The 12,543-nt window shown below is 40.8% G+C and overlaps 1 protein-coding gene across 3 annotated transcripts in view; it reads right to left on the bottom strand.

Moving 5' to 3' along the window:
* LOC140260902 (uncharacterized) overlaps positions 1-12,162 on the bottom strand; it is a 53,687-nt gene extending 41,525 nt beyond the window's left edge. Inside the window, exons 1-9 of one of the 3 annotated variants that reach the window (XM_072353704.1) lie at positions 11,927-12,162; positions 11,101-11,228; positions 5,758-5,791; positions 5,606-5,678; positions 4,318-4,378; positions 3,642-3,950; positions 3,073-3,467; positions 2,710-2,863; positions 1,767-1,828 (exon numbers count right to left, since the gene is read on the bottom strand). In XM_072353704.1, the coding sequence (XP_072209805.1) occupies positions 1,767-1,828; positions 2,710-2,863; positions 3,073-3,467; positions 3,642-3,950; positions 4,318-4,378; positions 5,606-5,678; positions 5,758-5,791; positions 11,101-11,228; positions 11,927-12,132 (1,422 nt within the window). In that variant the 5' untranslated portion in view covers positions 12,133-12,162. Of the gene's footprint in view, positions 1-1,766; positions 1,829-2,709; positions 2,864-3,072; positions 3,951-4,317; positions 4,379-5,605; positions 5,679-5,757; positions 5,792-11,100; positions 11,229-11,926 lie in introns of all 3 variants that reach the window. The other 2 variants (XM_072353685.1, XM_072353695.1) reach the window with 2 other exon arrangements.
* Between the last annotated feature and the right edge of the window lie 381 nt (positions 12,163-12,543).

Below are 12,543 nucleotides of genomic sequence, written 5' to 3'. Positions count from 1 at the left end.
AAGGAGTAGCACAGGAGAGACCTCCTACATTTTACAACTGAACAAGGTGAGGCACTGGAAAAGTCTTCTCGGAGTTTGACTCAGGTCTCATCTTGGCTGAAGCCCTGAAAAACCAGCTTTTCAATCTGATAGTACCCATCATAAAGGGAATCAGTAGTGTCACACGCAAGACACACTAGACTACCTACTTGTTCTGTTCAGACCATACCAAGGAGAACACAGCAACAAAATTAATAAAGAAACTTGCATCTTACATAATCATTAGGAACCCAGCATCAACATTTGTGACCTTTAGGAAAGAACGAAAAGGAACAAAAGCTGCAGACCTTCTCTACCACAGCAGGCTAGGGTTCACCGGTAAAACCTAAACCAGATACCACTCTTACCACTTAAAGCAACAACATAAAGCAAAAAAAAAAAACACCCAAACACATACATATCCAAAAAACATACATAATGAACGCAAGAACCTCCTGGACAAATCCAACAGGCCAGCAAGTGCAGTGTTAACTGCTGTTCATTAACATCAGCCGAGCACTTCATTGCTACAGCACATAGTCACAGAACAACAGCACTAACCAGGAAAACACAAGAAGAAGTTCACTCCTCTATAAACACAGACAAATCCAGTCTATGAGAAAGTTACCATTGTTGTGCTCCCCTGAAACTCTCTGCAAGCGTGCTTCATGTTCATTTGCAGCTGGGAGCAACACATCAGGAGATGCTTTCCTCGGACTATCAGAACCAGGCTGTACAATGCAAAACATATGCATAAGAATTTGTACAAATTTTAATTTTTAATCAAATGTATCAAGAGTTATTGTATCTCTAGTGAAAGAGCAAAAGAGTCCTCACAACTCATCTAAACTACTTTGAAACGATGTTTAAGTTTAGCAAACAGAATAGCCACCAAAGAAAGTAACACAGGATACCAAGAAGTTGATTGTGAACAAGTAAATGCAGCTCTGTGTTGATCCATCTTTTGCATCAAATTTGTGCTTGGCATTCAAATTTGACCTTATGTTCCTGGGGCACATATCCCACAGTGGTGAGTGAGCGCATCACTACGTTGCAAAAGCAAGTATGATTTGATTTGATTAAAGGCGAACAAGGCAAAGCTAATAGTGATTAAGTCTCTCTTTAAAATCTTGAATTTATAAAAAGGGAGTGGGGAATAAGTTTTTTACCCACCACAAAGGCTAGAGGTGAAGTAGCTACCGACCCTGCTCACTCTCATCTTGAGAGTTATCAGACAGAATGGATAAACACAGCCAGCGCACTTGGTGTCTGCTGAACATGATTATCAAAAATGGATTAAGTCTATTAGAGAAGACAGAGCTTCTATACAGAAAATTCTAAAAGTCTGGGTTGCTCAACATATTAGCATCCATTTAACTGACTGCATCAGCAAAATAGAACCGTATATAGAAAAAAAAAAAATCCTCATACAAGCTATCTTGAGAAGCTCATAAGATTTCAAGCAGCAATAAACTATGCTGTATCAATACTGTGCTAGAAAATCAACTCAAAAGCCTGCAGCCAGCAGGCCTAAGCAAGTATTTCGACCTATCTTTGTACCAGTATTATCGCAATAGAGAACGTACACTACAACTATTTAAAGGACCCTCAGTTAGAGACATAGAGCAGCAGCAACATGAGGTAAATAAGCCTCATAACTGGCAGGGCTCAAGTCGTAGGCAGGCTCTCATGTAGTTCTCATCTTGTTCTCCCCCAGACTGGGGAGATGCACATTTCACAGAAAGTACCTCAGAATCCCAGGGAGATTCGGACTCTTCCTCTTGCTCTGCTCCTACTGCTGGCAGTCCACCTACATAACAATGGACAAAGACAGACACTGAGATTTTACTGCACTCTGCTTTAATCCCTCATCGGTCAAACAAAGGATCTGAAAGATGAATAACAGTACTACAGCAAAGGACAAACCAAGAAATGAGTTACATTCAAGGAAAACTTTACACACTCACATCACAGTATTCTCTTTACTTCCCTTTGTTTTCCAGCAAAAAATGCCTAAGAACGGCAGATGATATGGCTATATCCATCGTGTTTAAACAACGTTTAGTGCAGCATCTGACCAATAGCTACACGTGCTCTGAAGAAGTCTACTGCAACAAGATTTACTCTGGAAACAGACAATGGAAATAGTATCTTCTGCTCTGACACCCTGCAGTGAGTACCAAAGTACAAAACTCTTTCTGAACTGGTAATGCTCACAAGCCCACAAAGGAGTAGCAAAGGAGAGACCTCCTACATTTTACAACTGAACAAGGTGAGGCACTGGAAAAGTCTTCTCGGAGTTTGACTCAGGTCTGATCTTGGCTGAAGCCCTGAAAAACCAGTTTTTCAATCTGATAGTACCCATCATAAAGGGAAACAATATTGTCACACACGAGATACAGTAGACTAGCTTCTTGTTTTGTTCCTTGACCTCATCAAGGAGAACACAGCAACTAAATTTATAAAGAAACTTGCATCATACACAATCATATGGAACCCAGCACCACAATTTGTGATTTTTAGGAATGAAGAAGAAGGAATAAAATCTGTAAACTTTCTCTACCACAGCAGGCTAGGGTTGACAGGGAACAGGAAAGTTTATTATCTTTGAGGATAATCATCATTTACTAAATTTATTGAGCATTTATACTTATAGAGTAGCAATCAGGATCAATACTTAATTAAACTCACTTCTCTTATTAGCAGTGTCTTCAGATGCTTTACAGACTTGATGTTTATTACTACAAACAGAATGCGTCATATCCCCCAACACTGCCGTTTGCAGCTTCCTTCCAGTAACTTCCTTCTCCTGTTCTTCTTCTTCGTTCCATTTAGGTGACTCCTTCTAAAAGAGATTGACCAAAACAGATGAAAAGCACAGAAATCAATATCCACTTCACCACCCATTAACAGCTTGGAAAACGGTTTTCATGAGTAAGACTAAAATGAAGTAAAGTGCAACAAGGCTTCGAAAGGCCTACAATTTTCAGTGGAAATCTGCACAATTAAGCTGCAGAGCCTCAGGCTGTAAACTTCAAGGAATTTATTACGTACTTCTTTACACTGCCCTTCGTCAGCATCTTCATCATCCATGACAGAGCTTGGTCTTTGATTTTCAAGATTTAGGCTTTCTGCTGCTGACCAAGAACCACTCCTACTTTGGAAGGAATCACGGAACCTTGACTTCTTCTCCCGAACATCACCACTATTTGAGAGAGGCTGAGGTATTCCGTTTTTCAAGCCTGTCGTTTCAGAGTCAGCAAAACAGGAGGCTGTATTTCTTTGAAATATCTTCTGTATCATGCTTTTCTTGTTGCACCTTTCATCATGCAAATTATTTATATTTTGAACGACAGCTTGTTTTGGTACTGACTCGTAAGATACTTCATTATTCATTCTTGTTGGAGACAGGTCTGTTACGTTCTCTTGCAACCTTTCATAACGTCCATCTATAAAAGACACAGGAGTATCAACAGACTCTTCAATCTTTTCTTCAGTTTTTTTAAGTACTTTCTGAGAATCACTGGAGACACTTCCAGCTCCACACTGGGCATCCCCTTCATTCTCAACATTACTAAGATAACCCAATTTCTGATCAACTTCTTCTTTAAGTTCTATTTTACCTCTCTGCTCCTCTTCCACTATGTCATTAGACTGAGTTTCTTCATCTTCCAGATCATCTTCCTCCTTTTCTTCTTGAGTAAGATCTTCCTCATCCTCTTCTTCTTCATCGTCATCTCCATCGTCATCTTCATCATCGTCTTCATCTTCCTCCACTTCTTCCTCTTCCTCAAGGTTGCTTGAATCTGAGACATCTTGTTTCAACAACTCTCTACATTCTCCTCTGTTCAGATTTGAATCTGTTGGATTTTTTTGTTTGAGGCTTTTCTTCTGTGACTTAGGGTTTTCAATTCTAGAACAATCACCACCACCTTAAAGCATGAGAAAAGGAAAGAGGAATATGAATCAAATGGGTTATATATATAGCAACAGGCATTTTACCCATTTAAAACACAGGAAAGTAGTCATCTGGGACTGTATGGAAAAGAAGCCAGGTAAGGGCAGACGGGGAAAGGACACATCAGACACAAAGGCTTAGGAGAGGACTCAGTATCGTCATTTTCATTATCTTACTTGTTTTACTCTGAAATGACCATCTGTTCTGTTCTTATAGCACTACTTTCCTCAATTACTACAGCCAAGTGAAAACAACAACAACAGCAAAAACCCAAATGAAATTACTTGGCAAGTTCACTTTTGTATGTCATTGTATTATGAAGTACTTTACAAATAACTTACCAACATTCCTGAACTTTTGGGGAACATTCATTAACTTCGTCAAGTTTGGCTTCTGTGGCTTCTGCAAATAAAAATGCATTTTAAAAGAATTATTTGGTCTGTTTTTGTTTGCTTTATTATTCTAAAGCAAATCCTTTATTTACATCAGATCTTGAACAGTAATTTCAACCAGGCTGTCCCCTTTTGAAGGGACTCAGATGCTTGCTTGAACCTTCAACTTTAATTACACAAACATTCCTCTTGTATACAAGTCAGTGACTATTCAAAACTATCTGTAGATGCATAACAATTCTAAGAAAGTATTTGAATCCATAGGTAAACTACAACTACACTTGGGATTACTTACTTGTAAGTGTGCACAACTCAAGCATAAATTAAAGTTCCTGGTGCTTGAAGAATAAATTAGTTACTACAACTCCACTTAGTGAAATGTCTGTAAATTTCAAAATAATGCTAGAAATGTGAATCACTTCCCCTAAAAATCAGTGCAAGAAAATAGAATAAATTTTAAAGTACACATGCTTACATCTCCAGCATTACAGAGTGCGCTGAACTACCAAACTAAAGTTCCTAATCACTGCAGAATCCCAGTTCAACAAACCAAATACTCCAGACATCACTGAAAAAATTGGTAATCCTTAGGAACTTTCATAAAAACAGCAGGATCAGCACATGGAGCTTGTAAAGAGTAATATCCAGGTATTCAAAAAAATGAAGAAAATCATGCAGTGTGAGATCATATACAAGCATGGAATGTCATCCCACAGGAGGAAGAAGGAAATAAAGAATAATTATTTGAGCAACTCGAGCATCGAGCACTCAAGGAACCTAGTGAGGAAGGAAAGAGAACCAGGTGATGAACAATTTCACTAGATTTTGATAAATAAATGTTCTTTTCCATTATCATGTTCTTTATCATTCTATCATGTAAATTAGGGGAAACAATAGTGAAGTTTGAAAGAGAACAGAATAGGTTAGTTATTAACTTATCAGCTCCTAGGGTTTGCAAATCTCACTCGATGAACAACTAATACAATGGGGTAGTTTATCTAAATATCTACTCCTCTTTTGCCTCAAACCACAAATCTACTGCATGTTCTGCCAAAGCAACAAGTTTTTAGGAAAAACTTAGAGCGGAAGAAAGGTTGGCAGATGAGAGACTCTTCTTATACAGAAAAAAAAAAAATAAAAAAAGAATTGGATGGAAAAAGAGTTTCCTTCTATCTCAGAGGAAACTGCCTTCAAATCACTTATTTTATACAACTATTTTCCTCTAAAGGCATCATACCTTGGCTGTAAAATCCAGTTCTTCTTCCTCAGAAGTATGCCAACTGTCATTACTGCCCTCTTTTTCAGAACTTCTTCAAAAACAAAGCAAAGTAAGTACTGGTCCTCTCAAATCATCCCCAAATAAGCGTTTGGTATTTTCAAAAGACTCACCTTGTTGAGTCTCCTTGGGAAATGTCATCCATTGCTGTTCAAATAGAAATCGATGTGTTGAAATTAAATCTTGCATACTAAACATTAACCAATACAGACATTTAACATGGAAAACAGCTCATACTAGTACGGAAAGCTGAAGTGGCCAATTCAATAAAAACAGCATGAAAGAAAGTGTTTACAAAACAAATGCTTCTTCAAATCATACTGAATTGTAAAAATAAAATAATAACAAACAAATCAGAGATATCGACAATATCTACTTTTCTTTTTTTTTTTTTTTTTTTTTTTTTTTGCTGCCCTACCTTGCTATGGATTATAAATAGATATATTTATAAATATAAAGAAAATCAAAAAGCATACTCAGGAGCTATAGGTTCTCCCTAGGTAGAAGAATCACCAGCATTTCTCTACAGTGAATCAAAAAATGATATACGTGAGACAAAAGGAGCATTACCAGGGCATGCTATACTACAAGTTTTTACCAGTTCAGTGAAGGCAGTAACTCACACCTAAGACTATAGGATAGGTCAGGTCAAAAGGGATCTCCGGAAGTCTCTCAGCCAACTACTTAAAGCCAGCTCAGCTTTGAGGTCAGGAGAAGTCGGTCAGGGTTTTATTCAGTCTAGTCTTGAACACCTCCGAGAAGAGAAACTTCCCAGCTTCTCTGTTTTGCCATCCTTATCACGGCAACACTTTTCATCTCCCGTTAGAAACCCTCGTGCTTCCATTTACACCTCTTGCCATCTTCACTGCCTGTCAAGTGTCACAGGGAAGCATTTGGCTTTGTCTTCTCATCTGCATGGGACGCTGCAGTTAGGGCCCTTCAAAGCTGCCTCTTCTTCAGGCTGACTAAGTCCATTTTCTCAGCCCCCTCTCACAGGGCAAATACTCCTTCACAAATATGATGGCTCCCTAGAGAATTAGCTTGCTACTGAAAGATCAACCGCTCCTTTAGAAGGAACTCAAATTACAGCCAAGGCACAGTCAAGCGAGTGCCAAACAGGGGCTGACCATCGCTTCTCTCAGTCTCCTGGCTTTGCTACTCTTAACACAGCCCAAGCTGCAGCTCTTAGCTGCCAGGGCACCCTGCTGGCTCATGCTCAGCTTGCCTTCTGCCACGTCTGTGTCCTTTCTCAGCAGAGCTGCTCCCCTGCCACGCAGTCCCATCATGTTTTGTAGGAAGGGGCTTTTTCACCCCAAATGCATCTTGCTATTCGCCCTCGGTGGATTTCTTAAGATGCCTGCCAGTCCGTTTCCCTGGCTCACTGAAGTCCCTCGGAATGCCAGCTCTGTGCTGAAGCATATCCAACAGCCTCTCTTATTTCACATCATTAGCAACCCTGATGAGAGTGCCCTGCAGTATATCCTTCAGGTCACTGATGTACTACTGAAAACTGCAACCTAGGAACACAGCTTTTGAAGAGCTAACACCTCTAAACAACTAAGACATAACAGAAGGACTTTTTGATTCCCAGCACAGAAGGGAAAACAATCATATCTGATCTCCACACAGAAATCATAATTCCTGAAGTTTCTGAACTAACTGCTAAATACTATAACAAAATGAAGTGTTACTACTAACAGCCTACAAATGAGTGTACAAATTTTCCCTTTCCTAAACGCAGTCCATGTGAGAGCATTCCCTCATCTGAACACAGCTTTCTGACGATGCAATACAGTATAAATGTTCAAACAAGTCTCACGTAGAGAAAACCTAGAGGCTGAAACTTCCCATCTGAGGGCATCTTAAGTGGTTCAAATGCTGACAATTTGAGTTTTGATATTTTCCACTACAGAAAACACTGAACATTCTTAAATGCTAACGGAATACTGCTGCATGTAAAGCTAAATAACTAACTCAGTACTATGACTCTATCTGCTAACTTTCCACGCAGAACAGAAAATTGCTGCTGCGTGGAACAGTTAAACTCCGGACGAATGACTTCAGTTACATCTTCAATGAGTACCACTAGGAATAAGGAAAACAGCTCATTAAATTCTGCTTTCCACATATAATAAACATTGCCAGTGATCAAAACCAGGTCCCGCTATCCTTTAGAAGGCGAGACAGGAATTAGATGAGATAGCTTTCAGCAACACCAAAATCACAGCCACGATGCACTGACACAGAAATGAGATCTAGTCTCCAGGGACCCGTTTCCACTTTAATGAAGCCTACATCACCATTTCTAAGCAAGAGGAGAACAGATTACAAAACAAACAACCCCCAAAACCAACACTATCACAAGGGATAAAAGCAAACGCCAAATTCAGTAATAAGGGACTCATGCAAAACATGCAAAAGGACAAAAGCTGCCCCAAATCCACTCTAACTCATAGAGCCTAAATCATCAAGATACAGATCTGCAAGATAATAAGCACCTATGATGTGCAAGTATTGGTGCATCACAAGACACGTCGTATTTAAAATACTACTGTGCAGAATGAATACCTTCCCTTGATTCGCCCGCCTGTTCTCAGTGTCTGCTCAGGAGACCGTTGCATTCCTACATCCATTAAGGGAAAGGCATGGAAAGGACAGACAACAGTGACATCAGAATAAATGTGGAATCTCAGAAGTTTGGAAAACACAAAAAGCACACAGACAAAGCTACAGCACTGGGAGAATGCACTGTGACTATGACATGCATCTGTGTGCACATGTACATCTGTGTGCCAAAAGAGAAACTGAGGAACACCATCCTGGCATCAAATTCTTTCACAACAAATCTGTTACTTTTCTCTGGAGCAGAAGGTTGTCCTACTTACGTGGATTTTATCACATACACATGCAGTGGTGTGGAAAAACAGCTACTATCAGAAACATACACTTAAGAGACAGTTCAAAAGAATCATCGGATGGCTTGGGTTGAAAAGAACCTCAAGATGGTTTCTCATCCCTTCTGGCTTTTCTCCGTTTCCTTAAGAGGGAACGCAGAAAAAGTTTTGTCTGACCTCAGGAGATATAAATCACACAGAAGTGCTAGTTTACTTTTCTAAGAGTTTTGCAATGCTGAGACAATTCCTCTAATCATAGAATCACTCAGCTTGGAAAAGACCTTAAAGATCATCAAGTCCAACTGCAAAGGACTCAGGGAAACACTGAACAATACACCAGTATGTGCTGCAGTGGCTAACAATACCGTCACTGCAGACATACTAGGAATAGGAACAGCACAACTACTGTTATTCTCAAAAATAAACTCCCACTCAAAACCTAAGAGATCGGTCATTCAGTATGTTCTGGAAGCCAATTTGGCTGTGAGTAATAAAAAGGTTCATATTCTGACATCCAAATAATCATGGGCAAACTTGTTAAAAAATGCTGACCTGTTCAACATTCTTCAGAATCTTCTCTTCTAATTAGAAAGTACAAAAGGAGCAGAAAGGATAAGGTCAAAATTTTACATTGCGGAAAAATAATAGAGAAGAGCAAAAGCCAATAAAAGAATTCCAAAGTGGGTGTTTCTCTGGTCCCTCTCTCAGCATCCTGGCTTCTCCCCTAAACGACACTTTTAAGACTGTTACTGTGGCATATTAAAAGGACTCTCACGATGCAGGCTGTGGATGCAATCAGAGACTGCAGAATTAATTCCAATATTGTTTCTACTGTGCTAATAAACCTTCTCTCTGCGCCCTCCCACTCCTCTGCTGGGGTCATCCTTAAAAGACCGAGCACAGGAAGAATCACAGAATGCTTTGGGTTGGAACAGACCTTTCATATCATCTAGTTCCAACTCCCTGCTATAAGCACGGACACCTCCCTCTAGACCAGGCTGCTCAAAGCCCCATCCCCCCCTGGCTTTGAAGGCTTGCAGGGAGGGAGCATTTTCAACCTCTCTGGGCAACCTGTTCCAGTGTCTCATCCTCCTCACAGTAAAGGATTTCTTCCTGATATCTAGTGTAAATGTACCCTCTACTCGGAAGAAGAAACCCTCAAGTCACATATTTTAAATTAACCCAGGCCTGTTAGTCCTTACAGTGGGGAACCAGAGCAACTATCTACGTGCACGGAAGGTAGCAACTGACTGAAACAGTTTGGGTGAAAACAGTATTTCAGTGATTAAACCAACTGCATCGAGCCCCACTGAAAAACAAGCAAACAAAACTTCAAAACCAACCTACGAAGAAACTTCTTCAACCACTGTCTAGTTCAAAGCAACTGCTCCTACGTCAGAGGCAACATCACATGGGTCTAGAAATCTATTCTTCCATCTGGGATAAGTCCGGGAAGAAAAAATATGCCATGTGTTCTTTGTTCATATTTCTCAGTCTTTATAATAAAAAAGCAATGAATTGTGTTTGAACAGTCTGCTGCCCATCTGACACAATTCTCACACAAAACCCTTAAAAATAAGGAACAAATAAAACCTTGTACGTTGGGGCCTGAAATGTAAATTGCAAGGCAATTTCTTTCATATTAAAATAGCAACTTTCTAAGATTCCTTTAGGGCAATGTGAGCTTATAAATGCTGCCTGGATTTTACAGACTCACTGAAGGAATGTATTTCTTATATTTACATGGCAATGAGAAAATGTAACAGTGTTTCTGGATCACAAAGTCTTTTTTTTTTTGTCTTTTTCTTTTTTTTTTCATTTTAAATAAAACTAATTGAAGAAAAGCATTACTTTGATTATAAATCAAACCATGTCCAAAAAGATACAGTACATACAAACACTGTACTGTTGTTGCTCAGGAAGTTACTTTTCCACGACAATTTTTGTTCATGTCTCCACAGCACAAACAAAAGCAATTGTACCTGAAGGTGAGAAATTGTCTCTCACAAAAAAGGAGCTTTACACAGGTGCAACTATTAAAATTAAAACAAAGTGACAGAAATCCAGCGGTAATCAACAAAAGATGCATCTTCTTGCAATTCATCTGCTGCTTCGCCGCTACAGAAGATAAAACTACCATTTGGGATGAAACTACAGCTTCTGCAATTGGATGTTCTGAACAACAATCTAAACGAGCCTCTCTGAGTAAAATGGCACACCCAAAAAACACAATGCCACTTTAACCTAGTTTGTTCCTTCTCTTCCCTCCTCCCCCTTGCTAAAGGGAAAATTTAAATAAATGGGCAACTTGATGGGCTGAAAGCGACAACTGTATGAGCAGATGGATGTAGTGCACACAAATCACAACTGTCCCCACAGCCCGTGGAGATGCAGTGTAAACTAGCAGCAAGCAAACACATTCCTAACACTTCTTATGACAGTCCACCTGATGCTTTCACTGAAGTCCACACTGAGCACGGTAAATTTAAAAGATGCAAACTAACCTAAGGAAGGGGCCACCACGATTCTGCCCATTAGCTCTACCACAGTTAAGTATCCTACCTTCTCTGCTCAAAGCAGGTGCACCCAATGCGAAGCCAGTCATCGGCACTGGGATGCCTCCCGTGGCACCTGCACAAGGTTCCCCAGTGCTGTCATGGTCTTCATATTTAGTCAGGTCTTTACTGAGACTATGGAAAGCAAAAGAGGAAATGCATTTGGGAAAAATAATCCCACAGCTGCACACAACACTTAATGGAATAATAAGAGCCTTGTATTATCCATCCTAGACATAATCATAGCCAAAACAATTTGCATATTCACTAAGTGTAACATACTCTACTTTTTGCATAACCGTAACATACTCAAATACTCTGGACACGTCTATTTGATAGATGCACATCCAGATCTATGAGGTTGTTTACTTCTGCCTGGTACCCTCTGCAGTCCAGTTTTTACAAATACAGCCACTCTTATGAATGAACACCCATGGGTAAAATACTTATCCGTAGGAGGAGTAAAGCTGCTTAGTAATTTAACAAAGGAAATAACAGCCAGATCTCCTCTGAAACAAAACACAGGCGGTTCCTGGTCAGTGGAACTGAAGACAGGAATAACAAGGGTTCTCTTTTGAGAAGAGTTTACAAACATTTCAGTTTTTCAAGTTGAACTTCCGTGTCTGTGGGCTACAGACACATTTTAATAGTGTATACTAGGCAGACATCAGCTTAGCAACCAACACTTGAAATCTTACAGAGAATCTGGAGCAGAAGCCCTTTCCTCAACTTTCAGATTAACACCAGACACATAAACACATCGGAGCGGCCGCTACTGCCCGTCCCAGCCAGGTCAGGCAGCGGGGATCCCCGGCCCGGCCCGCCGCCCTTACCGCTGCGCCTTGTCGCGCTCGTCGATATCGTCCTCCTCCAACCCCCGCCGCACCTGGGCCAGGTCTCCGGCGGCGGCCCCGCGGTGCAGCTCGCTCAGGTCGTTGCCGCTGAGCTCACACGCACCGGCGGGACGCGCCGAGGCGGTGCTGCCGGGCGGCGGATCCTTTTTCTTCTTCTTTTTGAAGAAGCTAAAAAACTTTTTCATTTTGGCCGGGCCGAGTCCCGAGCACTACGCGCAAAGGCGCCGTACGCTCAGGAAGGCATAGGCAATAAACAGGCAGCAGAGCAGCCTCCGACTCCCAGCAAGGGAGCCGCAGCGATGTTAAGAGCGTACGCGCCCGCGGAGAGCAGGAGCGTGCGCATGCGCAGGCTCCGTCGCAGCCGGTAGCGTCTGGCAGCGGTGCGTCCTGGTGCCCAACGGGGATAACCGTCTGCAGGGTTAATTCTTGGCCTCCTTGTGGGTATTATTTATTACGGATCTCAAAGCACGCGTTTTTCCTAAGCTTCGGAACTGCTGCTTGCATCTCAGTGTCTGAAAAATGAAGAGATGGCAAGCAAGTCTGTTTCAAGCTTCATCTTTAGAAGAAAGTGCTAAAAAGATACTTAAAAGTAAAAA

The sequence above is a fragment of the Excalfactoria chinensis genome, chromosome 1, assembly GCF_039878825.1.
Source record: "Excalfactoria chinensis isolate bCotChi1 chromosome 1, bCotChi1.hap2, whole genome shotgun sequence".
In the NCBI taxonomy this organism is placed as follows: domain Eukaryota; kingdom Metazoa; phylum Chordata; class Aves; order Galliformes; family Phasianidae; genus Excalfactoria; species Excalfactoria chinensis.
The sequence above is the reverse complement of the archived record's forward strand: the minus strand, read 5'-3'. Positions and strand labels throughout refer to the sequence as shown.